Source organism: Lycium ferocissimum, chromosome 2 (assembly GCF_029784015.1).
Source record: "Lycium ferocissimum isolate CSIRO_LF1 chromosome 2, AGI_CSIRO_Lferr_CH_V1, whole genome shotgun sequence".
Taxonomy (NCBI): Eukaryota; Viridiplantae; Streptophyta; class Magnoliopsida; order Solanales; family Solanaceae; genus Lycium; species Lycium ferocissimum.
Genome location: NC_081343.1, coordinates 32,571,939 through 32,593,501, shown reverse-complemented (window position 1 = coordinate 32,593,501; position 21,563 = coordinate 32,571,939). Strand labels below are relative to the sequence as shown.

The window sequence follows — 21,563 nt, the reverse complement described above, 5'->3', positions numbered from 1 at the left end:
ACCGTCTTCAGCTTTTGAACTTTTCTATCTTTTATAGCCCACCGAAGACGACTTTGAGGGCCTGGTAGACTTAGAGGCGCTCCTTTTCTTCTTTGCCGCTTTGACAATGACCTGCGCTGAGTCCGACGGATCAAATACTGAACCTGGCACAGCGGGACCAATTGTTCGTTCTGGCTTCGGGATTGATGAACCCTTCGATAAACCTGAAAAGGGCAATGTCAAGTTAGAAGATGAAGAAAACGAAGGAAAAACATAAATCGAGGCGGGGAAACGGCACAAACCATGATTCTTAGCCATCCATCTCTTGTCGAATAGCTCTTTCCAGGTATGCAACTGATGGGGATATTGACTTATGATGCTCTCAATCCAGTTTAAGAAATTTTCTATCTCGTCCGGAACCCATCTGGCGGCTGAAATAAAGGAGAGTTAGATGTGAAATCGAAAGCATATGAAGAGGGTAAAAAGATTCTACGATACTTACATTTATCGTTTCGTCACTCGGGGAATGGCATATACCTCTCCGGGACAATCTTCTCGATTTTGGCCGCAACAAAGCGCTCCAACCACCTCGGTCCCTGTTCTCGTCAACACTGGAAATAATGGGGTATTTCCCGCTCTTATTGAACTTTACAACCGCGCCACGGAAGATCCGCAGGCTATAAATCCGGATAAAATGGTGCAGGGTAAAGGGAACTTTGACATTGTCCGCTAAATAGCGGAGGCAGGTTACAGTCCGCCAGACGGACGGACCAATTTGTGTAAGAGAAAAATTGTACGTCTTGCACATATCAAGAATAACCTCGTCAATCGGAGGGTCGAGGCTGAACGTGAAGGGATAGGTGTACACCTTCGAATACCCTTCCTTGAAATAGGTGATATTCTCACCTTCTCCCATGACTACGATCTCAGAAGGCCGGGTTGTCCAGCCGCAATCCTTGCGAACTCGGGTGAGGTCCTTCTCTTTGATCGAAGAGGGATATCGTCGGACATCGTAGCCCCTGTCTGACTAATTCGCCGACTTCTTCGGGGGCGCTTCGACCACAAACTCAGTGTCGAAATGAAAGTTCGAAGGTAGAATGTCATGAGCCCGGGGTTCGTAATATTCAGATTGGTCCTAGCCACACAGGCTGAGTACCGCACGTCGGCCGCCTGGAGGAGGAACGTGCGAGGTAGGCTTCTAGAAGAAGATTGGGAGTTCGTTGTCATTTTTGAAGATTTGAAGATAATGTATGAAGATTTGAAGGCTTTTGACGAAGATTTGAAGATTCCGATAGGGGGTTTAGACAGTTCAGATGAAGGGTAAAAGCGAGGCAAGAGTGGAGAACGAGGAGTAAATAATCAAGCTGTAAATAGTGAAAATGAAGGTAAACAGACTTTTATAGGGGGAAAGTAATTATGGTGAAAACGCATCAATCAGAGAACCAAAGAGACGTCCAATCAGGAAGTTACACGTGTCCGAAATCAGTCGGACGTGATATGAAAAGACGTTTTGTTTTCCCGCCTATTTCGAAACTTACAAGAAAAGATACCGAGGTTATCATTCCACTTCCCATCACTCCGATAGACTTTGATTCGGAAAGTGTGGGGACTACCTGTATACGGTAAAAACTGCTATGATGAAATTCAGTCAGTCCGGTGAAAGGTTGGGGTAAATTGGGAACATGGATGTCTAGTTGGAACACCGGTCCGGGTTCGATGATACGGAGTCAGCAAGGTCCGAGATGAGGTCGGTCAGGGCCGGAAGATGGCCCGATTAGCCTCAACACGAGAAATCGTGACAAGCGGAATTTCTCGCCACCGAGATCCCGCCGTCCGTTATGCTACGGCGAGGAGAGGCCTTGATTAGCGTCACACGAGAAATCATGACAGGTATTTCTCGTTACCAAATCCCGCCGTCACGTACGTTCGGATTTGTTGGCGTCGCAAATTCAGATAAATACATTTTCACCTTTTTACCTTATTGAGGGGAACATTAGGGTTTTGCCTTGTAATATAAATAGGGGTAAGGCCTCATTAGTAAGAGGATTCTAATTTTTTGGCACACAAACTCTGTAACACTCATTGTTCAAAGTTATAAGCTATACACTTATTCAGTCTGGTCAAGAGGCAAGAGAGCATGGCATCGGACCAATTTCCCAACGCAATTATTCACAATACAAGCTATCATTCTCTCTGTTTATTATATTCGATTGATTGTTATTCCTTGTTTCATTACGTTAACAACTAATCAAATCACGTATCCTTTAAACCGCGTACAAATTCAACTGTTACCTTTTTAGGGGTAAACAGCCCAACCCTCTCAAAAGGATAGTGTTTCACTTGTCATTAGAGCAGACATACATATTCCGCATACGACGCTTGACCGCAACCAAATATGTAAGTTGAGAATACAAATTGTAAAATACAAGTGGTTCATTTATTCATATTTAAACTTAATGTGACTATTAGGGATATCCAAGCTTTCGTTCAAAAGAAATTATGCAACCACCTTCTATGAATAGCAAGTTGCAACTTAGCCTCCAATTTAGGGAGGATGTATAGTCGATTTTGTTTGATAAAGATTATCAATAACTAGTGACGGAGACAAAATTTGTATTAAGGGGATTCAAAATATAAGAGACAAAACATATGAAGAAGTCAAGGTGATTCTATATGAACTCTATAATTCTATATCAACTAGATATATATATAAAAGTAATTTTAACTTTATATATATAATGTAATTTTTCAGCGAAAGAGATTCGATGAACCCTTGCGGTACACTAACTCCGCTCATGCCAATAATTATCTAATTAATATTAATACTATTGATAGATGATGGACCTTCCACATTTAATTATGTGGTCAATAGTTCTAGAGGAATTCAAGTTCAACACACTAGAGGGTTCAGCATAAGATAATATATAATATTTAGTTTCATGACCATTGATGTCAGGCTGTCAGCAATTCATTAATTGTTCTAATGAAGAGGAGCACAAATATCTAATTTCTGTTTTCACTAAGTGGATAGTAACCTATGCCTATAAATATAGTTTCCGTTCTTGTTCATCCAAGCTTTTAGTTTTAGTCTTATATCTATTCTACAATCTATTATAGCCATAAAAAATGAAGTTGCAGGTGCTCTACTCGCTCACCGTTTTTCTGGTGAGTGGTACTTTTATATGGTTTTTGTCCTATCTTTCACAATTTATTTCATTTTCCTCATCGTTTCATTCTGAAAAGTTTAAAGTCGAGCACTTTTAAAAGAGTACTATATATGAGCATATAAAATATCACAATTTATATGCTCATAGACAATACTACTCTTTGAAAAATGGACGTATTCGAAAATGGAAAAGCTTGTTATTGTTTAATCATGGACGATACTGATAAAAAAAAATTGTTTATTGTTTTATATATGTAGCTTGCTTTTATAGCAAGTACTCATGCAGCTATATCTCCGAAGGTTTATTGGAAAATAAAATTGCCTAACACTCAAATTCCCAAAGTGATCAAAGATTTCCTTCCCCAAGCAGGTTAGTCTTAATTCATCTCAATGGATTTTGTTTTAGAGAGTTAATTTCAATGTATATCACAACATCTAAAAATTATATTGGATAAAATGTTGTAATTTTACTGTTGCAATATTAAAATTTTGCAATTTTATTATCATAGTGGGTAAAGTTCAGTTATTTTTATGTTACAAAAGATATAAGACGTTCTTTCAGGGACATCCGATAAAATTGGGACAAGAGATATGCGACTTTATTATTATAATGAACAAATTTCAGTTACTTTATCAAAAGTAGATTCATTAATTACTTTATCATTACAATGAAAAAAGTTAGCTAATTAATCATTGTTTACATGTTGAGTGAGAGAAAGCACAACATCTGTAACTTCCATTATTTGCGTGGTTTGACTTGTCTTCCAAATATGTATTAATGCATTTCTGACTTAATTATATTTATGTCAATTAGGTGTGTTTAAGCTACTTCCAGTATGGTCAAAAGTTTCTTAGACAAACTTCAAACTTCAACTGTCATACGTATTTAATTTTTTACAATTTTATGTTTAAAACAGAATAGCTTTATACCTGGATTATTACTCTATTGCACTTTTTTATCTCTATATTATCCAACTTTACATATTTATTCATGAGAGTTTGTAATCCAATTTGAAACAACCGAAAGTAACTACTCATATGACCGGTACACATATTGTTTCCAAGTTGTTTTTGGCTAGATGAATGCCCATTTTGTTAGCTATCAAATTCTTTTTTCTTGAACACAAACAATCATTGGAGACACTTAATTTGGTCATTAATATTCAACCATTTGAAGAAAATTGATTGTTGTGTTACTACAGAGGATGAGACTCGCACAAAGAAGAAAGTATACTACGGTTTACACCAACATGGAGCCTGGATTTTCCATGCTGCTACTGATGAAGAGATTCGGGAGATAACAAATGAAAGCCCTACCCAGAGCGATCATCAAGATAATTTTCTTTACAAACCTTATTTCTTTGAAAAGGAATTGGAGAAAGGAAAAGTCATCAACTTTCCCTCTCTGAAAAATAAAAACGAAGCACCATTTTGGCCTCGCGAATTTGTGGAATCAATTCCCTTCTCGCCGGAAAAAATCCCTCAAATTCTAAACCATTTTTCTATAGATAGCAACTCAAAGGATGCTAAAACAATCGAGGAAACAGTCAAAGTTTGTGAAGAGCCAGCGATGAAAGGAGAGAAGAGAAAATGTGCAACTTCTTTAGAGTCTATGGTAGATTTCGGCATATTCATGCTTGGAACAAACAATATTCGGGTAGTTACAACAGAGGTACAAGGGGAAAATCAAATGGTGCAAAAATACACCATTAAAGAAGTTGAACTGATAGCTGATGGGACTAACATGATATGCCACAAACTTAATTACGCATATGCAGTGCATTTTTGCCATGGCGGACCAGGTACAAAGACATATGTGGTATCTATGATTGGTGCTGATGGAACAAAGGTTAAAGCAGTATCAATATGCCACGAAGATACATCTCTTTGGAATCCCAAAGGATTGCCTTTTGTAGTGCTTAAGGCTATGCCCGGAGATCCCTCTATTTGTCATTTTCTTCAAGATGATCAAATCGTTTTTCTCCCTTAATTTGAAAAAGCCTAATAAGGGTATGTGTTAGTCTGGTGTTTACATCAAACCAACAATTTAAATTTAGCAGTTTAGAAACTAAAGTTGAAGCGTTAAACGTGTGTATGAATTAAAAGACATGTCTCGCATTCATAAGTTTAGTATCGAGTACAGTGAGTGCACATAAATATGTACCTGGATTGCCCTTAAAGGATACTCCTGTTATACCCTTTCTGGTACTTGTTTTTTTTCTGTAATGTTTTATCATAATAAATGGAAATGATTTCTGGCTTCAAGGTATTTTTTGTTTTGTATCCCATATGAGTCCATTTGATCAATAGCCTTGTGAACATTTTTTAAGGTAAAGCCGCGATCGAGCATGATGCAAAAGTTCGATGTTATCCCAATTCTAAATATTCACATTAATGTTATTAAATCATATGTTTCACTTTTAAATCTGTGTCGCAGAATCATAAGTCCTCGTTTAAACATAATTTAATATCATGATTTGAAATCGGTGATTTGAAACAAGTTGATTTGAAGTTGAAGTTTTGTTTGGACATGTAATTTGAATTTTTTTAGTTGTATTTTTCCTCATAAATATGAAAACCCCACAAATTTTCAAAACTATCAAAACTTTTCTTAATTCTTATACAATCTTACCAGATAAGCACCATAGTTCATAACAAAGTTGATACGCTACTAGAAGGCATTTCTAAAATATATAACATCTAGTCATCAAACTTTAGTTCGATAAAAAAGAAAATTGAACATGAATCGTAGTGCTACTACTCTTTTATAATCCTCCCACGTTGTATTGACAATCTCTTGATGTCGAGCATGCATTTCTAATCAGATGACCGAGAAAACGAACCAACATTGTTACTTTGAGTCAAATTTTACATTTAAAAAATATATTAACCAACTTATGAATCTTTTTTATAGAATATAAACTTATGGGTCTAAGTCTTACATTTTTAAAAATTTGAAATCGTGATTTGGAATCCCAAATCCTACTTTTTGAATAATTTGAGATTTGAAATCATGATATGAATTGTTGAAATTGAAATTTTGTGCAAATTTCATAAACAAAGGGTGAATTGAAATCATGATTCCAAATCGCAAGTCCCGTTTGGACATGATTTCAAATCATGATTTGAAATCACGTTGATTTGAAGTTGAAATTTTGCTCGGACATGCAATTTGAATTTTTTAAGTTGTATTCTTTTCATAAACATGAAAACCCCACAATTTTTTAAAGCTATCAAAACTTCCCCAACTCTTACACAGTCTTACCAAATGAGCAAATCATAATTCATAAATAAGAAATTGGAATATCTTAAGGCGCTACATTAATAAGTTACATCTCCATATTCCTTTCATAAATAAATGCTCACGATTACATTTTATTACAAACTTTTACATACCCATAATTATATAAAGATCCACTTTCTAAAAATCAACAATAATAGTAGCTAGCTATTCTTTCAAATAATCAATGCACGTGGAACGTCCAATCTCCATGTCGAGCAGGAGTCTTGTTTTACAAAAAGGAATAATTACACTGTATATTAATTAGGGTAACAATGCTATCAAAATAGACTCACCTTTTTTAATCTTACAAAAATGACTCACTCCCTCTTCCTCCTTCTCTCTCTCGCTCCCTCTCTGCCTCTTCTCTCTCGATCACCGAAAATTTCACACAAAACTGGCAGTGGTGAGTGAGGTGGTGTGGCTGGCAGGGGCGGATTTAGTGTGCTATATGGGGATTCTCGGGAACCCCCATACATTTGCGCGGTTTATGTATTTGTATTGAAAAATCTAGTATATATATAACAAATACGAATTGGGAACCCATTAACAAAGTGTGATATTAGTTCAGTGGTAGAAAAATAACTTTTTAAGCTTTGTTCCTCTTGATTAAGGGTTCGAATCCCCTTGGTCACCATGTATGAATTTTTTTATTTTTTAACTTGAGATGGGTGGGAACCCTCAAATTTCAAATCCTAGATCCGCCACTAGTGGCCGGTGATTTTCGCCGGAGCTTCAGCGTGATCTCATCGAGGAAGAGATAGAGATGAACAGAGAGGGAGAAAGACTGCTCGTCGGACGTCGTTGGAGTTCGTCGGAGAACAAAACTCCGACGATACTGGTGATTGCTGCTACCCCGTCGTTAATGGTGTTGGAGTTAGTTTATGTATAATAGTGTGATTGCTGCTACTCCGTCGTTAATGGTGTTGGAGTTAGTTTATGTATAATAGTGTATAAGAGGCGCATATACACCAATATACACACATCTTATACACTATTATACATTTTTATACACCTACATATATAACTAGGTAGGAAAAGTACTTGCTTGACCTTCAGAGGCTTCAGGGTCCACAGTTCCTCTTCTTGGATCTCTATGCTGCTTTTCTTACTCAGCTTCGAGTCCTCTGAAGTCTCCGAAATAAGGAGCTAAGTTGGAAGAGTATCGACGTTTTTTCAGAAAAGCTCGTGCGTGTATATAATTGGTATATATATGTCTTGTATAAAAGTGCAATTCTTATTCAAAACCAATCCAAATCTATATTTATACTCACTTATATAATATTGTATAATTATGCATAAATATGTATAAATGTGTATAAGTTCATTTTTTCATGCGCAATATTATATAATGATATCTTTTAGTGTATATACATGCACATTATACAGTTTCATACACCTATATACATAATGTACCTATCTTTTGTTTATAAATGTATAAGATTGTATAAAAGTATTTTGGGGCTAAATATTTGCAATGTAAGCTTTGAGCTATATTTTTGCAATGTAAGTCAACGAATTGTACATTTCTGAAATTTTCCCTTTACAAAATATAATATGATGAGTCTTTTTTTACAAAATATAAACTTATGGATCACGTTTTATATTTAAGAAATTTTAAAAATCATGATATGAAATCCCAAATCCTACTTTTGGAGAATATAGAATTTGAAATCATAATATGAAATTAAAATGAAATTTTGTGCTAATTCTATAAGCAAATACTGATTTGAAATCAAAATATGAAACCATGATTTCAAATAAAATGGCCAAACGCATAACAAGTGTCAGCGTACCAGTAGGAATCTAATAGCTCAATTGGTTAGCTATCTGAACTCTCACCTTATTGGTGAGGGTTCGAATCCCCACATTGTAATCCCCTTTCCCATTTCCCCTTCCCCTACCCCCTATGTAATAAAAAAATAATTTTTTTTAAACAAAAAAAGTGCCAGCGTACCACTTCTCTCTCTAACACTATTTCGGTTATTTGTCCGAATTATTGAGTATAGCTTTCAAATATCATACAATATATATATATATATCTGTGTGTGTGTGTGTTTGCGTGTGTGTGTTACGTTGTTCAAATAAGAAAAATAATTAAGATAACGTAATTGAAAATAAGAAAATGATTTAGACAACGTAATTGAAATCTCAATTAATTTTAAAGTACTCAATATTAACTTTCTACATTTTAGTATAAAAAAATTATTGATTCCAAATCCCAAATATTAGAAGAAATAATGTGAAAGGTATTAAAGTTATATTACATGACTAAAATATAAAAAAATTATTTATTGTAAAATTTTGATTGATTTCAGAGTCCTAATATTATCACTTCCTACGTAATTCAAATAAGATTAATAGCCCAAGATCCAATTAATCTCATCTTTTATAGATATAAAACAAATACTTAAATTACAATTTTATCCAATATAAAATCTATTTTTAAAAGGTAAAAAAATCTCAACATTTCATGGCCTAATAAAGCTCAGTAACAAAAGTCCACAGACCACCCAATCGACACAAACTAGTAAAATTTCCTTCTTCAGGACTCCATAACAACAGCAATGATTGTTCTTAAACTATTAGGAGTACAAATTGCGGCAGTTAAGAAATTACATCCTTCCAAATAATAATTAGTTAATCCTTGGGCAGACCAAGAAGTTATAAAGGATGTACCTGTGATTACAATTCCATACAGCGAAATGCGCATAAGGAAAGAGCAATAGATTGGACCAGCCTACACAAACAAAACACTACCTATGTAACAACTAACAAGTCATCCAAAATATTAAATAAATCATTTTCGCGTCGCTTCGTGTTTTAATAATAGCATACCGATGTATATAAACAGATATAGCTACTAAGTGATGAGATAAACAACAGATTTATTTTTGTACTAAACACATTTCTAACTAACGACAAATGCATCAAAATCGCTGACGCTGCTAATGGTAAAACAGAAGACCCAAAAGTCCCACCACTGAAGGTTACGGATTTTTCGAAGAAGCCTAGAAAGTAGAAAAACTTTAAGAGAGTACACCAAATAAACCAACAGCAAAGTTATTAAGACTTGGTTAAAAAAAAAAAAAATTTAAAAAAAAAAACACCAAGTTCGAATATGCAAGTAAAATCTGCATTAGGAGATGGTTGAAGCATTTGAAGAGACATATACTGATGAAGAACAAGAATGGATATCACAAAGGATAATTTGAGGTTCGAAACCAGAACCCTTTTTGTCCGAGCACTCTACGATGAAGCCATTAGGCCCAGTACAATCTGCTCCCCTGCATTATATTGAGACTCATTCACGAGTGCTAAAAATGGGACATGGTAGGTAAAGGTAGATCAGCACGCAACTAGTGATGCATGTACCGTTCAAGTCATGCAAACTGCTTAGAATTTTGGTTTCATCTCTGAAGGCAAGCAACTCTCAACACGCTGCTAATTGCTATGTCAATGCATCAATTAATACAAATATAGAAGTTGGCAGAAATTTAGTAGATATAAGATTATGCAACTTTTGTCATTTCCATTCTTTTTCTTTTCACTTAGCAGACCTCAAATCATAATTTGAGCCTCTCAGCACCAGGTTTTATCTTTTTTAATATCGACCTAGCTTGCATCTTACTCAACTAATTACCACTACAGCCCACAAACACCAGGGCCGGGTAATCCTGTACCCCAAGATTTAGAGCATATGAGCTCACAATAAATGTGGTAGCTAGCAGTTGAAACTGGCTTTTAGATTGTTACTCATTTCCCTCAACCACTTATATCACCCTTGTGGTCTTAGAGCCTGTTTGGGTGGGCTTAAAAAAAGCAGCTTATAAGCTGGAAACAGCTTATAAGCCAAAAAAAAAAAAAAAATGGGGTAGCCCAGCTTATTTTTTTTGGCTTATAAGCTAAGCCAAACGGGCCCAATTAATTTTTTGGGCTTATTTTAAGCACAAAATGGCTTTAAGCTGGCCAGCCAAACACTCAAAAAGCTAAAAACAGCTTATAAGCAACTTATAAGCCAATCCAAACGGGCTCTTACTTTAATGCTTTCCGCAGTAACCACGGGGAGGTCGTCATTTTTAAAGAAACAGAGCTGCACGAATCAGCTATCTTACTTCTAATATTCCACTTCAAGCAAATAATTAAGAATGGCACAAACACAAAACCAGCGAATTCCACAAGCCTGATCTGCACGTGCTCCATAAATGTATCGTACTTCTGACATCTTAATCTCTTGCGAAGAAAAAACCACAGAAATGAAGTAATCGAGAGCTCAGAGATAACACGCTCAATGTGATGTCTACAGTTTTTAACTCACTTTAGCAGTGTACTAAAATTGAATCCACATGCAGTTAGAATTACAAGAATGCAAAAAAGAATTACTTACAACCAATAACAAACCTCAGTTATCGGTTTATCTAATAAATATCCTACGTATGCATCAACCAAAAAGAGAGTAAATAGAAGATGCAAGACTGGACCACTTAGATTGAATTGGAAAATCACCTGCCATTTCATGGAAACGATGAACACAATCTCACCTAACGTAAGACTCGAAAAAGAGAGGTAAGAACAAAACTGGACCATCACAGCCGAAAAATCTTCACCTAACTCACAGACAACATCTATCAATCACATCTGAAACTAATCATGTAAAGGAGACAGACACCATGTAAAAGATCTACTCCCATTATAGCAAACAAAAAGGTATAGAGATATAATCTGGAACAACCTCTACTGCAGCAAACATGAACTTTGAAAAGATGGTATATGTAATAGAAGATGAGAACATCCATGCCCATTCCTATATTAGTAGCTAAATGACCAGGTTTAATGCAGTGGAGTAATTAATATCATTGCAACAGAGAGCATAAACTCTAAAATTTCCAGTCCATAATAGAGATGCAATAATTGTTAGCTTTACTGGACTAAAGAACCCACCATGATGCATACCACATCAGCAGAATGGATCTCGAACTGGAAACTGTTCATATTAATCAAAAGAAGAAGAGTGGAGGAACAGAGAGAGCAGCACCAAAAGCTCCAAAGGCTCACATCATGGTACCAAATTTTCCTGCACTTCGAAACAGATGGTGATCTTAACCTAGATTTATAACTTCCCACCACAAAGCAACCAAAAAAGAATTAAAAAAAGGAGATAACACATAAGTATCCCCCTAAAACGCGTCCCTGATTTCCAATTACACACTTTTAGTTTGAGGGGGGTCTTAGTAGCCCCTGAACTAGTTCGACACCTTGCACTTTTTGTGTTTGCACAAAATTAGGAGCGCAGGAGAAGCCCCAAGATTATGTATTCTACCATTTCTTTCATTAATCTTTTTAGCTCTTTTTCCTTTCCTTCTTTTACTTTTCGTTCTTTTTCTTTTCTTTGTTACTATTTCTTCACTTTTCATCTTCTCCCTACCACATCCTCCACCACTCCTCCCTTTTCTTCCTTACTCTTTTTTTTTTATTATTATTTCTCTTTCTTCGTGTTTTGCTAAATCAAAACGACCTCCTCCGCCACTTCCACCACCTCCTTTTTTCCTCTCATTTTCTTTTCTTGTTCTCTTTCTTCCCTTTTGACGGTTCAGTTTCTTTGGCAAGGACCACTCTCCGACGATTTTGATTTTCAGATTTTGTGCAAAGGTTATTTGGTGGCCCAATTATAGTTGTTTTTATAGTGGGGGTTTGGTGGTGGCTGATTTGAGAAGAAGATGAGGGTGATTTAGTGGTAGTTTGTATTTTCAGATATTGTGAAGTTGTGGTTTGGTTTGAGGAGAAGATGCGGCGAAGATGGTGGAATAAAAATTGAAAAGAATAATAAGAACAGTACTAGGACAGAAAAGAAAAATTATGTGGCAAAACATGATTGGTATGTGACAAACACTGCCTTTGTTAAAACTGCAGTTGGTCGCAAAAGGTGGTATTAAAACCACTTCGAACTAGTTCAGTAGGGTACTAGGAACTTCGCAAACTTAAACTGTGTAATTGGAAAAAGTAGGATAAGTTTGAAGGGGTCCGTATGTATTAACCCAAAGAAAGGTGGATTTCCATATATCAAAGTGTTACCACCGACCCAAACCCATTTCTCATTATTTGTCAGCTAAACAAACACGCAATTGATTAACAAGGAAAATACTATGTGTGATTATGGATCATACAGAAAAAATAATAGGCTTCCAAGCTGGGGCATATCTAGCAAGTACACTAAGGGGTTGTTACCATGCAAGGATTATTAAAACAAAGATCAATAATGTGATCATAACGCGGGGATTAGTAATGTCAGATGATTTTAATGCATAGATTGTATAATTGCAAGATTTATCTCTTGTTGAATGTTTAGCTTGATATATTACATATTAGTATACAATGTCTAACTTAAAATATTTGTTTGGTTTTTAGACAAAATAAAAGATTTTTACTATTATGAGGTGTTTGGTCATTTTAGCATTACTAATACATGCATTCTTATTCCACATTCTATCTAGCATAAAATAATACCTAGATTCTCACATAACTTATGCAGGTATTGTTTATGAGTAAAACAAAAAGGATCAACCAATCATCGTATTAATTAGTGTTGATCTCTATGTGGAGATTAAATCTCCTGGATTTCCAAATAAACATTATATAAACTTGGTTGATTTCTATGTGGAAATTATATCTCCTAGAAACCAAACGAAACGGCCCCCAAGGCTACATAAATTGTTGTCAACAATTGAAAAGAAAAAGCCAAACCTCAAAATTCTCTATATTGGGAGCTATGAGTTTCCATCTTCAAGCTTGAACAGGGACATTCATCCATTTAGTACAACAGAATTCTATAGGACCAACCATCAGGGCCTAATATTGATGGTAATACACCTTTTTTTCACCATCAGAAAAAGGAAAAAAGAATTTCTACTAAGCCAACCAAGCGCTCTATTCTTTGACGCTTCAAAGTAAAACTCTTAACACTTTATTCAAACTTGGAGAAACCTGATGATATGATATAAAAGCTTAGGTGGCTCTCTAGATACACCAGATTCATCAGTACTGTAAAATGGCCTATAACCACATCATATTTCCATTACAGAGCAACCATGAGAATACATTGAGCCAAAGGCGATCCCACAAGACAATATAGTAGACAAAGTCACTCATAATGCATCACAATGATGAGGCAAATCTCTTCAAGATAATACATCATAGCAATTTGCAAATACTGTTCATAATTGAAACCAAATGCTACTCTTCTTCTCTTGAAAGACTGAAATATCTCGATGACTATCACTGCTCCATTGACGAATTTTACAAGAGTCTAGCTTAAGAGAATCTTTTCCTTAACAGTAGTGCTGAATTTTTGAACCTACATACAAAATCCCACAAATGCCATCAAGGTAATATCCCCAATATCATTATTTTAAAAGACTCTGCAAATTTGCCTCTCTATGTATGTGAATGTTGACCACTAAGTAACACCCATATATGAATCTGTCACAACGAAGGTCTCAACACATGTAACTATTCTCACAAAAACAAACGCTTGTAGGAAAGTTGACTTATCTTAATAGTTATATCCACTTCCCCATAATGCTGCTTCTATCTAGAGCAGAAGAAGCTCGTAACTAGTCAAGCTCCCTCTAACAGACATAGTAACGTGTCCGGATTGATGCCCCAAAAAACAGGCAGAGTCTAACCTAAGAAAGATTGAACTTTGGACAGCCGAAAGCGAGAATTACAGCGGGGGGAAAAAGAACAGAGATAAACATTAGATGATAGGGGAATAAGTTAAAAGACTGATTCTCTTTCCTTTTTGTGCAGCACCAGAAAAATCCCATTCCATTGTCAAGAAGAACATTCTACCATCTGAAGACACCTGAAATAGTTTTGTAACAGCAAACTTAGTGAGACTAACAATATGAGGTAAGGTAAGTATTTATAAAGAACAATAAAGCATCCCATTATCCAACTTACCAGATGCTCATCAAGACTACTAATAACCACGTCCATAACCACGCCCATGTGGACGACCACCTCCATAGAAAGATGGATATGGGCCTCTGCCATACTGCAAGATTTCAAAGAAAGGAATATCACAACTAGGGTTGCATAACACTAAGAAACATGAATTGAAACATGATACTCACATCAGAGCCATAATAATCACGTGTGTAGTGATCTCCACCGGGAGGAAAATTATCTAACATAGAAGAGAGTTAAATACATAAATAATAATGGATCTAACAAACAAGCAGCCTAAGACAAAAACTGCAGATAAACCCCATACCTCTACTATAACGATCCCCATGAAGAGAACTTGCAGAATCTGAATGATCAAACCGAGGACGTCTGCTAGGCCCCGAGTAATCCGGATTCGGGTCCTAGAAAGTAAGAGGGTCAATTGTAATCTATTACTGTCACTCATCTAATGCTCCTTGGCCTAGGATGATAACAGGGAGAAGAGCAACAGAGAAATTCCAGCTTACTGTCATAGAGAAGGGCCTCTTTAACCCATGGCCAGTGTTATCATGGTAGTAACGGTCCTCGAAGTGCCTATCCATGAATGGCCTGTTCGGTCCTTCAATAGGAAATTGTTGTCTCCTAAAGAAGGCATCATTTGCATTGCCTCTATCTCCATGCCTCATTCTATCAACATACATTGGACCACCAGGTACTGGATAAGCACAACTGAAATTCCACCTCCCGCCTGCTAAATTAGTAAGATAAGTTACTGAGATCTTTTTCGTGAAAATATAATGATATGATTGATAATAAGAAGTAGCCATGAAAAGGGAGAAGTGTGATGTACTTGGAAAATAGATGAGAAGAGCTAAGCAGAGATTACTAAGATCTACGATTATCTTAAACTCAACCATATCAGAAGATTTAGAACTTGATCTATTCTATGTAGGTAACATATGCTATTATGAAAGTAGAAACGAAAGTAAAAAGTTCAAAGACCAAAATTCCAACATAAAGTTGAGCTATCTTTTGCCCTTCAATTAGACTACTTTTATAACATTTTTGAACAAAAATGTAAATATAAAAAAATGTAAATTAAAAATTAGTCTTGAAATATTCAATTGATAATTCATTAATGTTTTGAGAATTTATTCCGGAGCATGAATCCACCTATATGCTTTACCAGGTTAACTTCAAGTTTCACAAAAAACATATCCCATCATCTCAAATTTCAACATTGGCTTTTTAGAATTTTTTAGATGATATTTAGGTAAGATTTTGGCTTATAAAATATATTTGAATCGGAAGTACAAAATGTAAGATTATGGTAATTTGGATGTATAAAATTATGGTGATTTAACTATTGAAGGCGTGTAGAGATAGCGAAACTGGCTATGAAATTATTCTAATGTATTATAGTTCAAGCATAAGAGTCTCACCAAAAGCTGCAATAATAAGGAATTGTATGGCACCAAAGGAAGCACTAGTATTACAACCTTATAATTTAATTTCTTCATATCAAATATATTCATCTAATTAATCTCCAAAAAAGGAAAAAAAAATAATAAGAAGACAATTGAATAACTTCGATAATGGGAGGCACAACCATAAATTACAATAAGACATCCAGGGTAAAGATAGAAATGATAGTGAGGCATTTGAGGACTTCTATGGGGCAGGATTTCTTCCTTTATTGAGATACCTAAGTAGTATCAACATTCCTTACTTTCAGGAACTTATACTTTTTCCTTTGACATTTTATTTTATAACTCAAATATAGTGTGTAATAATATTTCTGTGATTCTTTTAATTGCGTACTCATAGATATGGGGTACACGCACAAAGTGACGCGATTTTCATTTTAATAAAGATGAACAAAGTTTGTTATTTTCATTACCTCGTCCAAAGTTTGACCTTCCACGGAAAGGAGGATAAGGGCTACCAAACTCGTGTTCAGCAAAGCCCATTCTACCGCCATGACCAGGTCCACGAGGGTTAAAGCCCCTACCACGCGGAATACTAGCTCTACCAAAAGTATGTCCTCCCCGCGGGGAGCCCCTTCCTGAAAGCAAGGTCCATACTGCAGTTAGGTCATGCACAAAGGAAACTTTCTTGAACAGCTTATAGAGAAATATAGAATTTAATAGAGTTACCCAGGGGACCCTGGCTAATTCGGAACCCTCCAGATATTCCACCTTTCACGGCCTGAGTTTTTGGTTGAGGATTTGAAAGTCTGGCTCGCACTTTTGCCTAACAGCACAAAGTGAAAAAGTAATAGAACAAAGGTGTGAGCATTCACCAATCCACAAAGCCATAACACCAAAATCGTTGCTAATGTGAGAACGGTTTTTGCATGTTTATCTCATATACACACTACTGAATAGCAACAGTCCCACATCAACTTATAGCCCTTCCACAAGGACCACCATCCACTCAAAGAGCAAAATATATGTTAGTAAGACACCCATTAGGTTATATATAGAAGTTCATCAACATACACAAACCGGAAGCATTCTGTATATTCTGAAGCTTTAGAGTATGACATCAGCACAAAACACTTAAAACAACATAAAGTCAAGAGTACCTTCAAATTCCCATCACCCAGCTCTGTGTTATTAACGCCCTCAATGCAAGCAACAGCAGCTTCATGTGTGCCGAAATCAACAAATCCAAAATCCTTCCGCTTTGCCCTTGACATATTCCTGGCTAGCGTGATTCTTGCAATCTCCCCAAAACATTTAAACTTCTCAAGGACGCGATCTTCATCCCAATAAGGAGGGAGTCCATCAATAAATACTGACTTCACTTCAGCCATTACCTCTGGATCTGGATCACGTAAAGGTTCAGCAAAAGCTATTTTGGCAGTCCTCTCAGAGTGACCAAAAACAACATCAGGCCTTTGAAGTCTTTTGTAAGCCGTCATGGCATCGTTGTGACAAGAGAACTCGAGAAACGCGAAGCCACGACTCAAACCTTCACGTTTCGGATCGGCCACCAGATTAACGTTTTCAACACCTTCTACACCATAATCTTTCAGCTTCTGTCTCACCTGCCATAGCCACAGATCATAGTTAACAAGAGATACTTAATAACCCAAATTGAGCACATTGAATATTAACAATCCTGCAGAAACCAATTCCTGCACTGTTGAAGTTAAACAGAGTTATCCTGAAACATGATTCAGCAGATATTAGTTATATCACTTACAGCTTCCTTTGTCCATGTGTTGCAAATGTTTCCTAAGAATAAGGTGTCATTGTCCTCACTTGGAGCAGTCCCGCATCGCTTTCCCCGTATCTGATGTCAAAAGGATAATTTAGAATTATAGTGCAATTCCAAATATATACAAATATGAATTGGAAAAGATCATACAACTGGATTTCTCATTTCAGCCAAAGCACGGCTAACTTGCTCCTTAGTTGCAAACTTCACGAAGGCATATCCTTTATTCTTGTTTGTTGACAACTCTCTGTGCATTCGAACATCAATTACCTCCCCAACATGCTGGAACACCCTTTTCAGATCCTCCTCCACAGCATCACGGTCTAACCCACCAACAAATACTTCCAGCTCTTTCCTCTTTTTTCGTTCCTTTGCAAGAGCATTCAATTGAGCACGCTCATCTTCCAATGTCTCAGCTTCTTCACAGTGCTCAGATACATCATCTACCCCAAATTCTTCATCATTCTCTTGATCAGCAAAAGCCTCTATTTTATCTTCACCAGCTTCGTCAAGAGAAATATCCTTTCCTTTCATCTTCCTATCTGTATCTTCCTCCATTCTATCTTCTGCAGACTCCGCCTTTAAATTATCCCCTGTAGGAGTTAAACCATCGTCCTTTTCTCCCCTCAACTCCAATCCTTCTTTTCCTTTAATAGATCCTTCACCCTCCTGAGATTTCTGTTCTGTAATAACAAGTTCCTGCTTGTCTGAAGATTTCATATCCTCAATAATAGGCTCCTGAGATTTGACATATGCAACAGTAGGTCCCTGATTTTCTGAACTTCTCACATCGTGGTCAATTTCTTCTGGCAATCTCACATCATTGACAACAGTTACTTCATCTAGAGACACTGAAGTATTTTTAGCTGGTTCCTCCTGTGAATTAACTGCCTGATCCTCCTTGTTTCTACTTTGATCTTCCATCACGGAATCACCAACATTTTTAGCTGTGGCCACTAAATTGTTTGAACTTTCTTTGATTTCCTCATTTGTCTCATCCATGGGTGTTGGTCCTGCATCATTTAAGTCCTCTGCATCTTTCTCCTTAACAGGAGCTTCCTTTGAATACTCTGTGTCTTCCCCCATGACAGGATTTTCCTTTGAGTTTTCTTCATCTTCCTCCTTGATAGGATCTTCCTTTGAGTCCTCTGCATATTCCTCCATTAAAGGACTTTCCTTTGAGTCCTCTACATCTTTCTCCTTCACGGCATCTTCCTTTGAACCCTCTGCATCTTCCTCCTCCACACGATATTCCTTTGAGTCCTCTGCATCTTCCCCCATGATAACATATTCCTTCGACTCCTCTGCATCTTTCTCCTTTATGGCATCTTCTTTTGAGTCCTCTGCATCTTCCTCCTTGACAATATCTTCCTTTAAGTCCTCTGCATCTTTATCCTTAGCAGAATCTTCCTCTGGGTCCTGTAGATCTTTCTTGTCGACAGGATCTTCCTTTGGATCCTTTGCATCTTCCTCCCTGACAGGAACTTCCTTTGAGTCCTCTGCATCTTCCCCAATGACAACATCTTCCTTTGCCTCCTCTGCATCTTTCTCCTTGACGCGAACTTCCTTTGAGTCCTCTACATCTTCCCCCATGAGAATATCTTCCTTTAAGTCCTCCGTATCTTTCTCCTTCACTGCATCTTCCTTTAGGCCCTGTAAATCTTTCTCCTTGAGAGGATCTTCCTTTGAGTCCTCTGCATTTCCCTCCTTCACGTCAACTTCCTTTGAGTCCTCTGTCTCTTCCTCCTTGGTAGATTCCTTTGATTCCTGTACATCTCTCTCCTTCACATGATCTTCCTTCGAGTCCTCTGTCTCTCCCTCCTTGACACATTCCGTTGATTCTGCTGCATCTATCTCTTTGACATGATCTTCCTTTGAATCTTCTGCATCCTTCTCTTCGACAGGATCTTCAAGCATTGCCGTTCCAGCACCTTCTGATATAGGTGTTTCATCCGAAGTAGTTTTAGAAGAAGCAGGACTTTTCTTTACCACCTTCCTCGCAACCCTTCCAGTAGTTTTCCTACCTGACGCGGGTTTTGCTACTGGTGTTGACTGAGCAGCCCCATCTGCATCTGAAGCTTTTGCTTCTTCAACTGCATGAAAAAAGATAGAAAACATGATAACATTCTTTGATAAATAGAGAACATGATAACTAATCACGTATCTGTCAAACTTTAAAATTGCTGATAAGCTGAAAAATCATAAGTTGGGGGTGACTTCACGCATAGCTTATATGCACTTTGCTTATAAGCACTTCGGGTGTATACCAGACGCGTAGATAAGTTAAAAACTGTTTATAAGCTAGTTTGACCAACTCTATAGGTTTGCCCGAACACCCTCTAAGCCGTTGTTTATGTTGAATCAGGTACAGTTTGTAAAGTCGAAAGGCAAAAAGGCCTCTCTAATATCCAATGAACAAATCCAACAAACTGGAATGTGAAAAGGTCGCGACTTGGAACTAAAAAATAATCATCTTTTTACTTTGTAATGAAGATGGCAACAGGCAAGCTATTATCTTTTCTACAAATCTGCGGCCCCCACAGATATTGTTAGTTCCAAATCACGACCTTTTCTCATTTCTTGAAGGAGGTAATGACTTGCTAAGATTACAATATCACATTCCAACAGGCAAGCTTTTAACCTTTCTATATCTGTGGGCCCAACCCACAAACCAAAAAAAAAAAAAAAAAGCTTATCGAAGCAATAGAACAAAAACAGCAACAACAACACCATACCCAAAGGTAATCCCACAAGTGGGGTCTGGGGAGGTGGCGTGTACGCAGACCTTACCCCTAGTTTAGAAGGTAGAGAGGTTGTTTCCAATAGACCCTCGGCTCAAGTAAAAGCTTTCAAAGTAAATAGAAAAAAGAAACCAACATGACAGGGCATACTAAAAAGAGGACATTTGAAGAAGTACAACGACCAACAAAAACCCAATAGATACCCCAAAACCTAATCCACCATGCTTTTGAAGCATAAAGTTTAAGCAGTAAAGGGCAAATAACCACAACCAAACAACATGCAAGGCCAACAAAGAACGAGTTCAGATATACATCAAGTATCATCTACGTCAATTACTCTATATTCCAGCAAATTCTTCCAGTACTGGTACATAATTACCCTAAATTTTCACATTTATTCGATGCTCACATAATCCCCCCAATCCCAACAAAAGATACTAGATAATTTCTTCTCATCTATCCTAGCCTTGCTGGACAGAATTATCTGGTACCTGCCGCTGCTGGGAGGAGCAGGTATCCCGTGAAATTTAAAAACAAAAAAAAAACAAAAAAAAAAAGAAAAGAGGAAGCAGGAAGAATAAAATAAAAGAAATAAAAAAGGTGTTTGGAGTTGTGAAGTACCTGCGGGTGATGTTTTGGATCCGAGGGTCTTAGATTTCTTAGCCCTAGAGGGAGGAGTACGCTTAGGCTCGGCAACCACCGGCTCGGCAGGGATTTGATTTTTCCCGGCAGACCTCTTTTCGGCACTTCGAGTTCTCATTATTCAATAATTGTTGATTGATGGGTTCAAAGTTGGATTTGGGAAACAATTGAGGACTCAATATAAAGTTGTGAGCTTTGATAATGCGACGGGCAGGCAATGTACGAGGACACGAATACTCGTGCTGACGGAAATGCTACTTATATTTTTTTATTTTTAGTTTCTTAATCATCGGTTATTCCGAACTCACTTTGCCCCACTAGTTGTAGGACTTGGAACACATTAGGAGCTTATTTAGACGGGCTTAAAAAAAGTAATTTATAAGCAAAAAAAAAAAAAAAAAAATATTAGTTGGGGGTAGCTGAACTTATTTTTTTGATATAAGCTATTTTTAACTTATAAATTAAACTTTAGATAAGCATAGTAAAAATGGGTTGAATTATTTTTTTGAGGCTTATTTTAAGACAAAAATGACTTTAAGTTTGGCCAAACTTTAAAAAAAAGTTGAAAATTTGATAAATTTGTTTT

General features: G+C 36.7%; 2 protein-coding genes and 1 long non-coding RNA gene across 4 annotated transcripts; 1 reads left to right on the top strand and 2 right to left on the bottom strand.

Annotated features, from left to right (window-relative positions):
* The first annotated feature begins 2,984 nt into the window (after window positions 1-2,984).
* LOC132034940 (BURP domain-containing protein 3-like) lies at window positions 2,985-5,414 on the top strand. Its single transcript, XM_059425272.1, has 3 exons — window positions 2,985-3,144; window positions 3,404-3,515; window positions 4,348-5,414. Exons 1-3 carry the CDS (start codon window positions 3,106-3,108, stop codon window positions 5,133-5,135), a joined length of 939 nt encoding a protein of 312 aa, XP_059281255.1. The 5' UTR covers window positions 2,985-3,105; the 3' UTR covers window positions 5,136-5,414.
* Window positions 5,415-8,796: 3,382 nt separating this feature from the next.
* On the bottom strand, window positions 8,797-9,718 carry LOC132034934 (uncharacterized). Its single transcript, XR_009409158.1, has 2 exons — window positions 9,105-9,718; window positions 8,797-9,007 (listed from the first exon to the last, which is right to left on the bottom strand). It is a non-coding gene; the product is annotated as an uncharacterized LOC132034934 (long non-coding RNA).
* Window positions 9,719-11,742: 2,024 nt separating this feature from the next.
* Window positions 11,743-21,207, bottom strand: LOC132034921 (uncharacterized). 2 transcript variants are annotated; one of them, XM_059425257.1, is made up of 11 exons: window positions 20,957-21,207; window positions 17,745-19,687; window positions 17,580-17,669; window positions 16,957-17,421; window positions 16,526-16,622; window positions 16,270-16,434; window positions 14,897-15,120; window positions 14,698-14,791; window positions 14,558-14,610; window positions 14,385-14,478; window positions 11,743-14,286 (listed from the first exon to the last, which is right to left on the bottom strand). In XM_059425257.1, exons 1-10 carry the CDS (start codon window positions 21,093-21,095, stop codon window positions 14,404-14,406), a joined length of 3,345 nt encoding a protein of 1,114 aa, XP_059281240.1. In that variant the 5' UTR covers window positions 21,096-21,207; the 3' UTR covers window positions 11,743-14,286; window positions 14,385-14,403. The 2 variants fall into 2 exon arrangements, with proteins under 2 accessions (XP_059281240.1, XP_059281243.1); XM_059425260.1 differs by having other exon boundaries at window positions 14,897-15,117; window positions 20,957-21,206.
* Between the last annotated feature and the right edge of the window lie 356 nt (window positions 21,208-21,563).